This window comes from Cydia strobilella, chromosome 7 (genome assembly GCF_947568885.1).
Source record: "Cydia strobilella chromosome 7, ilCydStro3.1, whole genome shotgun sequence".
NCBI classification, from domain to species: domain Eukaryota; kingdom Metazoa; phylum Arthropoda; class Insecta; order Lepidoptera; family Tortricidae; genus Cydia; species Cydia strobilella.
The window spans coordinates 7,999,677-8,016,014 of NC_086047.1; the positions used below are offsets into that span (position 1 = coordinate 7,999,677).

Below are 16,338 nucleotides of genomic sequence, written 5' to 3' on the forward strand. Positions count from 1 at the left end.
TCCGACATCCGATATCGGATGGGACAATGTGAAAACGCTCTTACGCTGCTGCAGTCGTTTCGCTTTGAGATACAATGAACATGGCGATAAACCGATAAACAACAATGTTTACCGCAACTGTTTCTGTTTCAGAAACATGTGATTTCTGTTTCTGAAACCGTATTTTTAAACAAAATGTTTATAGTGAATACGCGTCTTAATTCTCCTGTTTTGTAAGAACTATCGTTAGTAATCAGCGGTCAACATCAAACATCAAACATTTATTCAGCAAATAGGCCACAGGGGCACTTTTACATGTCAATTTTTACAAACAATAAAATTAACCCAAAATTACAAAAAAATAATTACATAAATATAAATGTCAAATTACACAAAAAAAAGAATACCCGAATTCGTAGGTAACGTTGGAATTTATTTTCTTTCTTAGATTACCTAAATTATTATGCAACGCTTAGTAAAACCGCAGCCAAATAACACAAGACCCCACTAATAGTGTTGTGTTCCTGCCGGTGAGTAAGGTTGCCAGAGCTCGAGGGAGAGGAGTGTTAGGGTCGGCAACGCGCATGTAACTCCTCTGGAGTTGCAGGCGTACATAGGCTACGGAGACTGCTTAACATCAGGCGGGCCGTATGCTTGTTTGCCACCGACGTAGTATAAAAAAAAACACAAATGATTACTAAACAAGAACATAATATTTTATTATTAACGATTAAATCATGTTATATTTTAAAAAATTGAAAAAAAAAAATTGGTAGCATACAATGTTTCGGTAATTGGGCTAGTATCTCTTTTTAAGTATTGTAAATACTTGTATTAAGAGAATACCGCTCTTCCACTATAGGTAAGTTATATAACTATTATATTTGGAGCTTATCAACTAATTTGATTAAATATAAGAGATCAGTGATAAGTCGTCGTGTGAACGGTCGGGCCGGTTCGCTCCACCACCGCATTGAATCTGGAAATTAATAAAACATACAGTTACATTTATCCACGTATATGTCAATTCAAAATCTTAGATACCTTTTCGTCATTATATATAACCTTAGTTTCATTAGAACCCCAAATATTTTTTAATGGACATGAATATTATTTTGCCCTAAACTGATACTGCCTAGCAGCTTTGCCCTGGAGGTTCTTAAAATAAGCAAAATGGAACTGATCCGTGTTTAAAATTAGTGTCTACGAATTGTTTTAAATCTTTTGTGTATATTTTTCATTTTTTCTCGTTAGGAAAAACCCTACAGGGCAAAATGGGCGCTTTCATAGTACTCTAGAAGTACATTTATAACCTAATAATAACTAATCGTAAACACACTTTAATTTACGTTAAATGTGTTGAGTGTGATAAGAAACATGCAAATAGCTCAAACGTTGCCTAACTGGTCTCATTTAGATTGTTTTAATACGTGTGAGAATGTGAAAAAGCGTGACAATGTGACGAGAGTATGGTACGTTAACTGGTCGTTAGTACCTTCATACCTTGTTTGTAAATTGAGACATTCCACTAATGGCTGCTTAGTTAGCGAGCTCTACAATACGTAATAAATAAATATTTCTCTGTTTTAAGTAAACTTTGACGTATTTTCTTGGCATATTTTAATAGACTTAACATATAGGTATTTGTGTGATAATTTTGAATTGTAATTTATATTGTGGGTTGGAATTAATTATTCTTACCGTACCTCTCCGTAAATCTCTTGAGAAATATCATGCAATACAATGACTAATAATTTAATAGGTACGTATTTTATTGGTACATTTAAATTATTCAGTAGACTTAACCTGTGATTGTGTGACGATTTTAAACTGTTATTTATATTTTTGATTAAAATGATGACTCTTGCCGTAGAAATACTATTTGGGAGAATTCACACAAAAAAATCGAAAATATTAAGTACTTGGATTCCCTTTGGTTCTTTCGATAGTATCTGTTGACAATAATTTCGGCGGAAAGACTTGTAGCTAGTAGCTATACGAGTAATAACGAAAAGGCTAATATTATGAATACAAAAGTATGACAACGTTGAAATGTGTTTACGCCTTAAAATTATGTCGAAATTGTAAATTAGTCATAAACACCGGCTGTTGAAAATGCCATTAAATAAGAGTCCGTAGTTAGCGAACATGTACTTAAGTAGGTGGTAGAGTGGTATATATATATATATACTATACAGAGTGGTGTCTACTTTAAATTTAATACCTAGATTTATTTACTTAACAAATGTTATCGTAATAAATAAAATGATATGAGTTAATTCCAAAACATTTAATAAGTACATAATATTTAATCTGCTAAAAACTGGACCAATAATTATGAGCAATAAACAGGAACAATATTTACGAGTTTTACTTATAATATTGCAGAATTTGTAAATAACATGTCATATCAATATACTTTATGTTTCAATAACGACATCGTCAATGTATTTACAAGGTGAACAGTAATCGGAGAATTGCTCTGTTTGGGTATTATTGTATTATGTAAGTAAGCAAATAAAGCGAATCGAATCGGTCGTGCGTTCTTCGGTCTAAACTGATGCCAGTATCAAGGCCATTCGGCATCAATGACTCGATTCATGTCAATAACTGGGTTACGCTCGCTGTTCTTTAATTTGTGCGACCAATGGATTGTAAATGGCCTGTGTAAGTGTGCATTTGCAAAGGTCGTGGGTTCAAAACTTTATTGTCTCAGTATCGATTGTCTAGTAACTGATTTATTACCACTGAATAACTGCAGTTGTTTAGTAGTTACATTAGAAAATATGTAACTACGAGTATTTATATTTCTCAAGAACACATAATATCGTGGCCGAATTGTTTTTAGACTTTGTACCTTAAACTTAAAATTTTTCGATCTCCAAAACTTTTATTTTTAAGTACAACAGTCCATTTAGATAAAGGGTAGATGGATAAAATTAAAACTTGTAAAACACAAAAATGCATTCCTATAAAAAACAGCCTGTATAATGTAGCTGGATTTCTTGACAAAGGCCTTATTAGCAATAACTTTGTTTAGAGTATTGTTATGAATTATTAACCTATCACGTTGAAGAGCTCATAAATATTTGTATTTTACAAGCTACGAGCAAAATATTATATTACCAACTAGGAAAACGAAAGTGGTTCAAAACTTTTCTCGATGAATATCGTTGGGTAATCCGGAGAATTACATAAACCTTGCTTTAGTAGGCTCAAGGGCTGGATTCAGGTCCATTAAATGGCTTAGGTTTTCCGTGACATGATTTATGTGCATGCGCAATGAAGCCTAGATCTAGATAAGACTGCTAATTACAATTACCTAAGGGTGTTAGGAGCGCCAATCGTAGCCATATTGATAAGGTTAGGCAGGCCATAAAAGAAACTAAGCTGTAACGTCAGGAGAACACTATTATGCACTTAAATAAAATCACGATTTCGACCTGGTTTAAACGTACATTGTCGTAGTGTTAAATTGGGCTGGTAGGCCTTTTAAATTATAGACCAGCAACATAAGGCTTAAGCCCTTTAAATTAGTAAAGATCGTCTTTGTCATCTGCAATGCAACTGCAATGCAAGCAGCGCAGCGCCAGCAACGGAACTGCAGTCCCCATCCGGATATAATCTCAATTTGTCTATTCAGAAAAAAATGGGTGGCCAGAGTTACCCATTGACGTCGTCAGCGGTGTAATGCACGGTGCGCACATTGCCGTCCGGCTCCACCAGCGAGTACATTCCCTTCACGACGTCGCCGTCGCGCGCCTCGAACTGCGACTTGTGGTCGCCGGTGTGCGGGTCCGACACGGAGTACGTAAAGTGGTACTTCGGAGGAGCCTAGAATATAAAAAAATCTCATTAACTTAAACATCACACAAAACGCTAATGCCGCCTTTCGGCCCGATGCGAACTTTAAGATATAGGTACGTCAAATATTAGGTCTAGAAATGATATGGATTAGATGTGTCAGTGTCAAAAGTGACGTTTCTTTAAACAAAAACGGGCTGTTTGTCAATATTTCAAGTATAACAAATACATTAGGTATACCTATACAGTTGCCATCAGATATATCGTAGCGCCCGAGGTGCTCACAAATATCTGGACAAGCACTCTAACGCCTTGACAATAGAGGCGTGTTTAGATATTTGTGAGCACCTCGGCCTCTCCGATATATCTGATGGCAACTGTACGTTCCGCTAAAACACAAAGGCAATCCGGTAAATTGACTGAGAAGAACAAGCGCAGACTTTGCTATTGTTTTTAGTTAGTGCTGTATGTACTTTCACAGCGAAATAGGTGGTTATGATTAGTTTGGTTTTGTTTTGTCATACGCCATTGTAAGGCGCTAGTGAGTTGCTCAACGCACTTGGTGTACCAAACAAACCTTACTACCTAGATTATAATTGTAATACTTCGTTTTCAGGTCAATGCCCAACCGAGAAGGTGAACAAAAAGAGCCGTCCGGCCGACGCCACCCGCGAGCCTGGCTACGTACGCGCTGTTATCTCTTGCGACACTATTAAAACATATAAAATTCCTTTTATTTAGCATTGGAGTGTTCCATTTCACGGTCGCCTCTAGTTATCGTTACGTGACTATCGTACCTTTCGTTAACCGCAAACCATTATAAGTAATTTCTGAAACGCCAGCTAGATTAGCCATATCCTACACGATATCTGCTACTCGGCTGCTAACGAATAATTTGTTTGAAATCCAAGGTCGTTAGTTCGATTTTTAATATTTAATATCCGGACACGTAACAATACAACGTACGCCCATTTTCGGCAGGTACATAGTCATTTTCCGCCATGCAAGTACTGCTTGTGAGAACAGCCGCAAATTGTCTGACTGTTTGGACAAATAAGACATTTGTGTTGGTAATTACTTCAAAGATAACGCATTCAATTCAAATATACACTTTAATAAATGGGTACGTGTTAAACTGCTATGCTTGTAATTTTGTAAAAATTTAAATGTCAAATTATGATGTGGTTCTCAGAACTAATGCACGTTAGATTTCAACTTTGATATTAGGAGTTGGATGATAGCTATCGTTTGTTATAGGTCATGAAGGAGCAGTGCGCCAAACAGTACTTATTGGTTATAAAACTTACGTAGTTATTGTATCCGGACGCGTATGTTGCAAGAGGCTGGTATGCTCCATGAAGTAGAACGCCAGCGGAGTACTCTTCATAAGCCTCGTTCTGTCCGTGATAGTAATCTTCAGATTTGTATCCTGGGTCTTGGTATTCGTAGTGTGCTTCATTTTCGTAGCTCGGCTCATAGATGGGAGTGCCGACATCTCCGATATGACCAGCATGTGAGACATGTCCGGCATGTGCAATGTGTCCGTGTTGCTCGAGTTCGTCGTGGCGAACTACAGTTTGTGACGAGGTCGCATCCAACCCGATGTAACCTGCATGGCAGACGGCCATTAGCACACTAAACAACGCTACCTGAAATGAAGAAGGATTATTTTTTTTAAATTTATTATTTTACAGGACCTTTATACTGTTGTACATATCGGCCCTATTAAGCCCGCTTCTTATAATTTCAGAACAACCACAGAATCCATATGCTTAAATGAAATTTAAAATTACTATAATCTATTTATTAATTAAGCCTAACTTCAGCCAATCTATACACCGTTTGTGGTGAAGGAGGATTTAGTTGACTACCTTTTTGTCAAGAACTTACAAATAAGGCAAGTAGTCAGACTTCGGGGGAAAGCTCGGTTAAATAGGTATAGTATTGAACCAAGCTTCAAATATGGCATTTAACCAAACATTTTGAAAAAGCCGCTATCTACGTAATGTGTTGCGGAGGATTGCAGCTTCTCAAAATAAACGTTTGGAATCCCTCTTCGCGCCTTGCCACTTGGGGCTCTTCAAGGGTGAGGGTGACACATTTTTACTGCCTTGACTAGGGTTGCTGGCAGCGCGCAGCGCTGTAGTTGAGCGTCTGTAACTCAGTGGTTTTTCATAAGTAGCATTCATACACTATCAACTTCGTCTTATGACAGAAGAGGCCATTCAATCCCACTTAGCACAAAACTGGACACTTAACACAACACTTAAAATAGGTACCTAGCACTTCACTATCAAGGGCTAAATAATATATCACTTGTAACCTACTTTGAGACACATTGTGCTGAACCGCTGATGTCTTGATTTGAGGTGTCAGTACAATAATGATACGGTGGTTGAGTATGTTGGTTTTTATATTGGTATCTATTTGCAATAATATACTTAACAGCTTGTGACTACAGCGCAAGTTATGGTAGAGTGCATCTGCTCGCAGGGGTAAGCAACCGGGGGGTTGTTTTACTTATTTTACTAATTTATACATGGAAATAGTAATCGTGTATAAATACTAGGATTGTTAAATAACAATTAATCATAAAAACGTTAACAAACAGGTCGTAGGTCGAGTCATTAAAATAGATAATATTTAAAAGCTTTAATGCTGTTTTATCGAATAATGTATTTAGTTAGGTCCATTTACCGTTCTACTTTTCATCAAGGCACTTTTCATGATAGTTTTAACATAACATTGGTGACTACATTTATCGATTCACTGTAATTTTTCCAATTAATGAATTGCAAAAAGTATTAATTATGAAAAAAACCATACACAACCGTGCTGAAAGTGCTAATTTGGACGTAGGGCAACCTTAAGTTCATTACATTTGCAAACTAAATCGAACCTGTTTTAAACTATTTCTTACTTAGGTACACGACAAACGAGTATGAAAACTTTGAACTTTTATACTTAACTAACTAGTAAGCAAGATACACTAAGCTAGCTGTAGCTTAACTAATCTTGCTTATCAAAAAATTATGCTTATCCAATGTTTGGAACCTCTGCCTCATAAACACCTAGTCCTCGTATTTTCTGTTCTGTAGGCTGCCCTTGTTGTTTCATCACTCTCTTTCGTCACGAGGCGCTTCCTTCAAGAAGAAACTGTCGATTTTCATTAAAAATATTTTAATTAACGATTTAATTTTTAAGTGCAATGTTTACATATAGATAGATACCTCTATGATATATGGTAGGTATGTGATATATTTATGGCTTTCTGTATAGCGTTTTTCTACGAACAATAAGCATAATGGGAGCGAGTGCATACTAACATTCAAGCATAAATTCTAATTTTAACTATAGGATATGAATTCGATCCATATCTAATAAATATCGAATTCACGTCCCATAGTTAAAAATAGAGTACGCCTAATAGTAAACATTTACGGTTCCATAGTGTATTTTCCCTGACATATCGAACCGAGCTGAGTCTCTTTATTTAAACAAGAGTGTCAGTTACCTATATCTACTGTCTTGACAAAGGTACAATCATCCGATTGGAATTTTATGTAATAGAAATACCAATGAAACACCAATCCGGAGCAATGTGACACAAATGCATTAAAATGGTAGGCAATAAGGCCGCAGCACGAATATCGCTGCACGATTCTCAAATCCCGTCCACAGTGTCTACGTAGACTTCATGTTTCTATCTCCGCCCGTCAAGTTTAATAAAATTAAAGTTAAGGAATATTAATCTAAATTATCTCGACCAATATACACTCAGACCTATAAATGCTCGCGGTTACCAATTGCGATTACTATCATTTAAATATGGCCGTTTGACTGTCTGACCCACACTAGTAACGTAACTAGGTTGGTGGTATTTACTTACACTATATGCACCTAAGAGGTAGATTTACTAGTAACAAACTACATTGAGAAGACAAATAACTTGATCTAACGACATGATCTTCACCTAATGACGTAATTATTACAGTGTCTCAAATCAAAAAGAAAAGATAGGGAGTGTCACGCAAAAAGGCGTAGGAGGTACCTAACCAATATAAATGAATCAAGAGTGGAGTGAAACCTAACTACTTAACCTAACCTTTAACAAGATTGCCCAACCTCCCAAAATAGTATGGTATCATTTTATGGTTGTTATCATCATTTCCACTATTGGCCATATATATCGCCTACTGAGCTAAAAATATAAACCTAGTGTTGTCGGTTGCCACTAGACATCATTAATATTAACTCATTCATAAATCCATTCATTGCGACGCCGACGCTACGTTGAAACTCATAGACGAGTATAAATGTTACGGACAACTTGATAAGTCCGGTCACTATGAATAATGACCGGACAAGTGGGCAATGTAACTAAAACTGCATGATTAATCACTTTGACCGGTCAGTATGAAATGACCACCCTACCTTGGGCAATGTAATAAAACAGATGAGCTTAGAAAAGTTGGTTAAGGTTAGGTTAGAACTGCAATTCCACACAGAAAGGAACTGCTTACAGAAAACTAGGTTTAGGTTAGGTTAGAATTGAATCCCCCTACAGTAAAAAACTGTTTTTAGAAATGTAGGTTTACTTAGATTAGGTTACACCCACAGAAATAAACTGCTTCCACCACGGCGCGACCGAATTTATCAGCGGGCATTATTAATATGGAGGGGCCAAAGTAATAAATTTATCACTTTGCTCGACGCTCTTGGGCATTATTCATAATGACCGGTCATTATTTATACTGCCCAGTTAATCAAGTTGCCCATAACATAAACATGCGTACACAGACTATCAAAACATATTCAAGTACGCATTACTTGTTACATTAAAGGGGCCCACTGACTATCAGTCCGCCGGACGATATCGGCCTGTCAGTTGTTCGGAACTGTCAAATTTTTGTTCTAACTGACAGGCCGATATCGTCCGGCGGACTGATAGTCAGTGGGCCCCTTTAGGATAACATTAGGGTGCATTGGGGTAATTACGATAGAAATTTTGACGAGTTGAGTAAACAACAGCATATCAGTAAAAAAATATTTTATTTCTAAATTGTACTGCCTATATTTTCGTATCTCTTGAACATTGATGAAACAGACTTATGATTTGTGGACATTACATACAATGTTGTTTCTTTTTTATGCATATTTATTTTCATGTCCCACTTTTTTGGACATTTGGGGTAATTCCGAAATATATTAGATTATTTTATACCGGGTCACTCACGTATTATTAAGTCGAATAGCTCGACATGTTTCGGTCCAATTTACGAGGACCGTCTTCACCGTCTTCGTCGTCGAGGATCTAATATGTTTGAGTCTCACGGGAGTTTTATAGTTAAAATTCCGAAATAGTTAAAAAATAGATCTTACTACTTATAGACTGATGGTTCATATTTATTTTTCATTTGTAATTGCCCCTTACTTATAATATTGTAAACTTTGTTAATAGTTTCGCTTATACGGTCATTTCGGATTGATTACTTCGGATTTACCCCTGTAAATTGCCAAACAATATTTTCGATAGAATATTGCAAGAAAATATGAACCTCACATATTTAAATATTTCTTTATCCTAACTATGTACCCAGTTTGAGAACCATTGGCCATTTCTATGAAAATGAAAGGTGTGATTATTACGAATGCATACGTCTATCGTAATAAACCCAGAGGGGTATTTCCGAAACAAAATAAAAAACAACACGTGGACTTCGTGTTTCCCTCAATCAATAGTAAAAGACAATAACCTATAATACTAAAAAACAATTATTTTAATAAGTTCCCTGGGTTCCGAGAAAAGAGTGTTGGGGTTATTGTGAATCACCCAAAAAGGCGCGAAAATCACTTGTCTGTCGAGACGGCACGTTGCTCACTCACTTACGCTAGCAGCGACGAACGGCGACTGCAGCGTCAAAGCCGATAACAATGGCGTCTATAGTAATGGTGCCAGTAAGAAAATATCGCTGCGTTTGGTAGTTTTTATAAACTTTCGGAATATACCCAATTTCGGAATTACCCCAATGCACCCTATTAAATTAATTTTGTATGAAGCCACAATGCTTAGAAATAAAGGAAAAGTGGAAAGCTCACCCCCCTAATGCGCTTATAAGGGTTAGGTTCAAATATTCGGCGTCAACGGGTAAGTTTCGGTAGCTCAGTTGTTGGTTGAGTTGAGCGGCGGCGGCGGGCTGGTATACCGGAGTTTTCCACTTTTCCTTTACAAGTATATCCTTATTCTTTATTCTTTATTGTATTGCAGTCATGTTCATAATACATTAGGTGTGTTCTAAGAACTATGTACATCATTATATAAATAAATAACTGTACTTTGTCATGTAATATATTTACATAGGTATTACAGAGTTTAAGAATGTAGTCCACAAAAAAATGGATGTTGGAATAGGTACGTCGAGCCATATTCAATGGATAAATCGTTTCAAGTGTTTATTTTATTTTATTCATAATGTCCCTACAATTCAGTTTCATGATGGTATCACATCGTATATAGGTTCAATGCACGAGTTCATCCCATACGCTGTGGTTTCACACACATACACAGACTATAAAATTGCTTCCTCAGTACCTTTATCTCGTCCAATTTCACTTTCGCGCTCACGTTGTGCGGTAGGAAAGTGAAAATAGCTCGGTCAGGCGGTCAGCGCGGATGCAGTTCGCTCTCGATAGTCTCGATGTTATCTGTCCAAGGTCGCTGCTGTGCGCCTAATGCGATTGACGCGATAACAAAGCTTTGTTGTTGTTTAGATTGGTAAGCTGGATTCGTTTTGCTAAAAGAGAGCTTATGTTGTTTTGTTCATAGGGCTAATGTATATTGACCGTACCTTTGGCTATACGTAGGTATATGCAGCTGATATGTATGCGTAAGAAATAAGAAGAAAAGAGATCGATATTCATTTACTCCGTTAAGTTTATACAACATAGGTAAGTAAACAAATGCATTAGTCTCAGGCATAAGTAGATAATCAAAAGTTATTAACCGCTTTTTCAATACTGGTGTTGTTCCTATGAATAGGATGTTGTTCATATGGAGTATATGGACAGACTGATTATATCGAAGTCTCAAGACGAAGTCGACGACGGCATTTGTATACTTTGCAAATAATGTAATATGGTGGTATAGTATAAACATGTCGCGCGAGTGACTAAAACAAGTGAGTCTATTAAACCGTGAAATTATTTAATGTTAATAGTATGTCTCACAACAGTTTAAATTCGGTAATATGGTCCGTAGATGACAAAACCGATTCTTTCTGTAAAAATTAGATGAAAAGTAAAGATGCTATTATGTAGGTATTTCTATTATAATTATGATAGGCTATTTAAACATCGTTTCTGTAGAAAACTGGAGTTGGTTAATGTTCAACAATATTGGCAAATAGGTAGTTGTTGAAAAGTAGGTTAGGTAAAGAAGCTAGAAGTTTAAGTACCTAACCCAATCCTCCTTTGAATAACCGAGGAAGTTACGGGCATCTGGATTCATAGATAAGAAGTACAAATAAGATCTAGTTTTCTTTTCGGTTTAGGAAATAGGATTCTAACTTCTAACAACTAAAAACAGGGTGTACGACAAATATTTGTAATAAGCTAATTTTATGATGCAACCCGGCAAGAGTTAGGATTAGGAGGAATGAGAAGTCACAGTGGTTAGGAATCGATTTAGTTTGTTTAACAAGTAACTAGGTAGGTACATTATGAAATAAAATGAAAAACTTTATTTCAGGCAACTAGTGGCCCATTGATAAATACCTTCAAACTAAAACTAGCATACATGTATGTTACAAACAATATATTTTCCATCTCGTGTTTCTGAGTCCCTCGCTACGCTCAAGATTCTAACTTAAAATAACTCGCTTCGCTCGTGATTCAATTATAGACTCTCGCTTTCTCGGGACTCAAAATAAACACTCGCAAAAAAAAACAACGTTCCTCTCTTGTTGCACAAATAACTATTAAAACTAAAAACTACAAAACACATCATGGTTGCGTATGACGCAACCCCGCAGTGTCAGGGAACCGGCCCGGCCGCGGAACCGCCGGAACTTTACACCCTTCCCCCAAAACTCCTCCTTGTTGAAGGCCGCTAGATTATGCTTTCTAAGAGGATAATAATAAGTTAAGGAACTTAAGGATAATTATGCATTACAGATGTAGTGCATAGTTATTTTCCTTCGTATTTTCACGGAAAAGTACGAAAGTGTCTTGCTATTTCAGTCAGTCTCGGTACAAAAAATACTGAGGTTGACTGAAGATGCATAACAAATACGAACGTTTCCGAGAAAATACGAAAGAAAACAATTATGCATTACTTCTGTAGCTTGCATTGTTTTCCTACAGCATAACCAATGTGAGTTGATCAGTGAGTGTAGAAATAAATTCGACTGAACAGGTATTCGGTATTTCTAGTAGAAACACCGAATACCTATGTCACATAGACCTGTTATGTTTCTGTTTCTACAGCTTAGGTAGCACTGTAATGACTACGCTCCGCGGTGCCATTTCGTAATCTAACCTTTGTCGGCTTGTACCTTTCAAGACAATCGTGGCAATTTGTATCATTACCACTTCTACTCATATTGTGATTTGTGTGTAAGCTTGCGAATTGGTAGTCGTTAGCCGTGATTACATTTAAATTGGCTTTATTGTATGGGACTTAGAGGAAAAGGAAATGTGTACAATTCATAATAATTATGTCAAGTTAAATGTCCTTGCCGTAAAGGTCAGCTTCTGTTTATGAAAACGATTGATTTGGATTGACTGAAATGCTCCTACGTAACTTCATTAATAAACCCACTAAAAGATACTATGTAACTGCGTTCGTAATAAAGGTTTTTCTAGGCCGTTGAGCATACGTAGTAGCAACCGTTTATTTCACAAGTTCCCATATAATGTGTGTAATTATCTCGCCGAAACTTCACAGCCAGCGGGGCACGCAACTTGCGTCCTACGTATAACTAGACAAATTATTATTCTAATACCTTAGCTCACCGTTCAAGGTTAATGTTTAATTATTCTCACCCGGCGTATATATCTCGAATGCCGAAATAATGACAAGCAATTTTTTCTTACACTGAACAAAGCCACGAAAGATAATAACAGCCCGGTGTTTTAATTTGTTGATAATGTTGTTGTTGTTAGTTTATTGTTGTTTGTTGTGTTGTGTTGTAATGTTGTTTGTTGGGCGAAGTGGAGAAGGTTAAGCAGGAAAGCTGACCCCACCACCACGTGGGATAGATAGCTAGGAAGAGAGAGAGAGTTCAGAGAGTTGTACTATTTACTTGTACCTACTTGTTTACACTTACCATGTAAACAATTGACTAACAATATCAAATTAATTTGGACTACAAATACCTATAATGTATATATAATGTATATATATATTATATACTGAAATTAAATTACTGACATCAACTACTTAGAATCAAGTGCACGATAAGTAGTGCATTAGTAGCAGAAGGATTAATTTAGACGCCTTTTATTTTGAGTTCAGATCAAATCGTGTTATGATACTTATGATCGTATTTAGTCGTGGTTTAGTTAAGAGTTAGGTACTTTAGTGGTTGACTAAGACAACAGAATACTGTTCAGCAGCTGAGTATTTATTTACAGTTGAGTATAAAATCACATTTCTCATTAACATCATCATCATTATGCACACATAAATATCACAATCATCAGTCATCCATCACGAGAATAAAGCTAAGTCGTTTAGTAGTGGAGTCCATGGTGGCCATGCGCGAGCGGGGCATAGGCGAGGTGCGCGAGGGGGGCGGCGTGGACCAGGGGGGCGGCATGCACCACAGGGGCGGGGTGGTGGCCGGGGGTCTTGTGGACGACCGCGTTGAAACTGAAAACAGACACAAATCCTTCAGATGCGGCATATAATGACATAAGGTTCAAAGTATTGGGTTGTTGTTAGGTTGTTTGGTGCCTATTGTTTTTTAAAAGGGTGGTGGCAGGAGGTCTTGTGGATGATCGCGTTGAAACCATCCATCCATTCCGTCCATTAGTGTGGATTGTGGTAGATAGAAAGTCATGAGGGTTAAATAATAGACTCGAAGCAGTGGATAATATTAATCACTGCTCTTCGACTGTCAAACGGTGTTCATATTATGTTCATGGGAGTAAATTTGTAAACGTTAAAAGCATGACATGATCAGTATTCGGTATCAAACTAGATTTTATTACGTAAGTAGCAAAGACCTATATAACTCCGTATAAAATGAATATAGTCTAAGGAAAAAACGTGCTTCGGAAATCAAGAAATTTGATTCTCGCACAGATGGCGCTACCACCAATACCTTTGGCCTAGATAGCGTTGACGGTTTCGTTTGTTTTTTAACAATTTTAACACATATCAGTGAAATAACATGATTCAACATCATATAAAAATAATAAATACAAATCAAAAAATGATTTAGTTATTCATATATATATATATACATTTTATGATATTTTTATTTTTAGTTTTAGTCGTGTGTCGATAGATGGCAGTCAATTTACTGTAACTACAAAATTGACTATGACATTACCCTTCTATCCTATACATTCTCTTTGGTAAGTAGTAAACATTCCACTTAAGCTGCTCAAAATGTTGATGTGCAAGTCTTTTGTTGTTGTAAGTCCAAATAACGTTTTATTTTTGTTTTGCAGTCCCCGGTAAACTAAGATTTAAAAGCATTTAATATAGTATTCGTAGTTACAGGCATACTATTATTGAATATTAAAATTAAGCGTAATTTCAGGAACATAAAAAAATATTTTGTCTCAATATCTGTATGATGCTTGTATCGAAGTCATAAGTTTTATAAAATCAAAAGGTGCTCTTACCCATGGTGGTCATCAGCGGTGTACTCGACCTTGCGCACGGAGCCGTCAGGCTCGACCAGGGAGTAGCTACCGTGCACGGCGCCACCGTCGCGGGACTCGTGCTGCGACTTGTGGTCGCCGGTGTGCGGGTCCGCCACGGAGTACGCATAGTCGTATTTGGGGTGGGACTGGAATTATATAAAAGCTATTAAAATATATTTTACGTTTCAGGTTGTTAACAATACCGCACCATTATCCAGTTGGTTTTTCGCGTTGTAACACTGAGCAAAATGGAATTTCAACTAAGCATGCATTACAAAAACACTACGGGTTTTGAAATAAAATAATTACGAATTTCAGATCAGAAAATTAACTCGCAATATATAGAACTTACTGATATCAAATCAATCACAGTATATACCTACCTGGCCCGATTACGCAGCTTAACCTTTCGTATGCTTAGGAGCAGATCTGCTCCATATATATTCAACTTAAACGTGAAGTTGTCACAATTGCTATTTATATGGCAATTTTTTGACACGAAAGGTTAAACAACTTATAGGGTTATGTCCCAGGATTGAAATGATACGAATACTAATTCGTTTTGTGTCACTTAAAAAAAGTTATTGAACGTTAACAACGGTGTTAGAAAACCGGCTTCTTTCTTTAAAAACTTACGTGCTCAAGGTGGATGGGGGCAGCGTGGACAATGGGGGCAGCATGGACTAAGGGGGCGTGGTGGATGAGGGGAGCGGCATGGACTAAGGGAGCATGGTGCGCGAAGGGGGCATAGTGAGCCGGGGCGTAGTGCACGGGCGCGTCGTGGCGGATGATGCTTTGCGAGGAGGTAGCCCCGTGGTGCAGGGGCAGCAGACCGGCGTTGGCGGCGGCCAACACGGCGCTAAGGGCGACCACCTGTAACCAGAAGAGGGTTACCTGCTGTGGAATTGTTAAATTTAGATGCAGCCTGTGGTTACACGTTAGGTATCTAATTTATATGAAAACCTGTGGACCCTTTAATCAATGAGAGACCCAGTGAGCAGGTAGACTGAGCTTAATTCTAATTTATGCTCAGAAAAAGCTTTTTGGTAAATACACATTCAATTGTGTTGAGTTAAAGATTTGGATCTAGTAACGTCCCATTGGATAAATGGAACAAAGCCTGATGTAACTAGTCCTCTAGATTATAGAAGACTACATTTTCCTGGAGACTCGGATAGGGAAAATCTTTTTAATCTGATTTCCCAGTTATAATTTTTTTTCTAAATAACTTTTTTTTTAATATTCTAAGGACTTGTTGTTCAAAATAATTTCACACAAAATGCTTGCCGACTTACTTTGGTGAACATTTTGCACTTAATCAGAACAGGTGACTGATACTATTATCGACTCGGACTATGTCTTTTATATGAAAAGCAAAACGGAGCCGTTGTCCTAGGGAGTGGGGAGGGCGGTCACTTCAGTTCCGTAACTTTGACACCGCGAGGTCGCGCATACCTTCGATAATTCACCGCCCTCCCGCCGCTGCGCCCTCCGGCGACACTATAGGCACCAAGTAGTTGTTATTATAGATGTTGCCTGAGTAATGCCGGATCCAGATTTGATACACAGCATCAGGCTCATTGTGATGGTAACACATTTTGCAGTGCGATTTTATAGCGATATTGTCAGTTTTGTGATATTGTGACAATTTTATCAGCGACTTGTCTGCGAAATGTTAGA

At 37.3% G+C, this 16,338-nt stretch overlaps 1 protein-coding gene across 1 annotated transcript; it reads right to left on the bottom strand.

Moving 5' to 3' along the window:
* Positions 1 to 831: 831 nt before the first annotated feature.
* On the bottom strand, positions 832 to 16,044 carry LOC134742805 (histidine-rich protein PFHRP-II-like). The gene is made up of 7 exons (XM_063675992.1): positions 15,954 to 16,044; positions 15,295 to 15,531; positions 14,638 to 14,804; positions 13,522 to 13,654; positions 5,091 to 5,432; positions 3,647 to 3,813; positions 832 to 958 (listed from the first exon to the last, which is right to left on the bottom strand). The coding sequence occupies exons 1-7, from the start codon at positions 15,963 to 15,965 to the stop codon at positions 901 to 903; spliced, it is 1,116 nt and encodes a 371-aa protein (XP_063532062.1). The 5' UTR covers positions 15,966 to 16,044; the 3' UTR covers positions 832 to 900.
* Between the last annotated feature and the right edge of the window lie 294 nt (positions 16,045 to 16,338).

Excerpts from the sequence above, each read along its gene's own strand:
- LOC134742805 (XM_063675992.1), bottom strand. Across the intron at positions 5,433-13,521 it reads ATGGCCACCATGGACTCCAC|GTAGCGTTGTTTAGTGTGCT; the intron begins TACTAAACGACT and ends TCTTCATTTCAG. Across the intron at positions 959-3,646 it reads ACCGCTGACGACGTCAATGG|ATTCAATGCGGTGGTGGAGC; the intron begins GTAACTCTGGCC and ends ATTAATTTCCAG.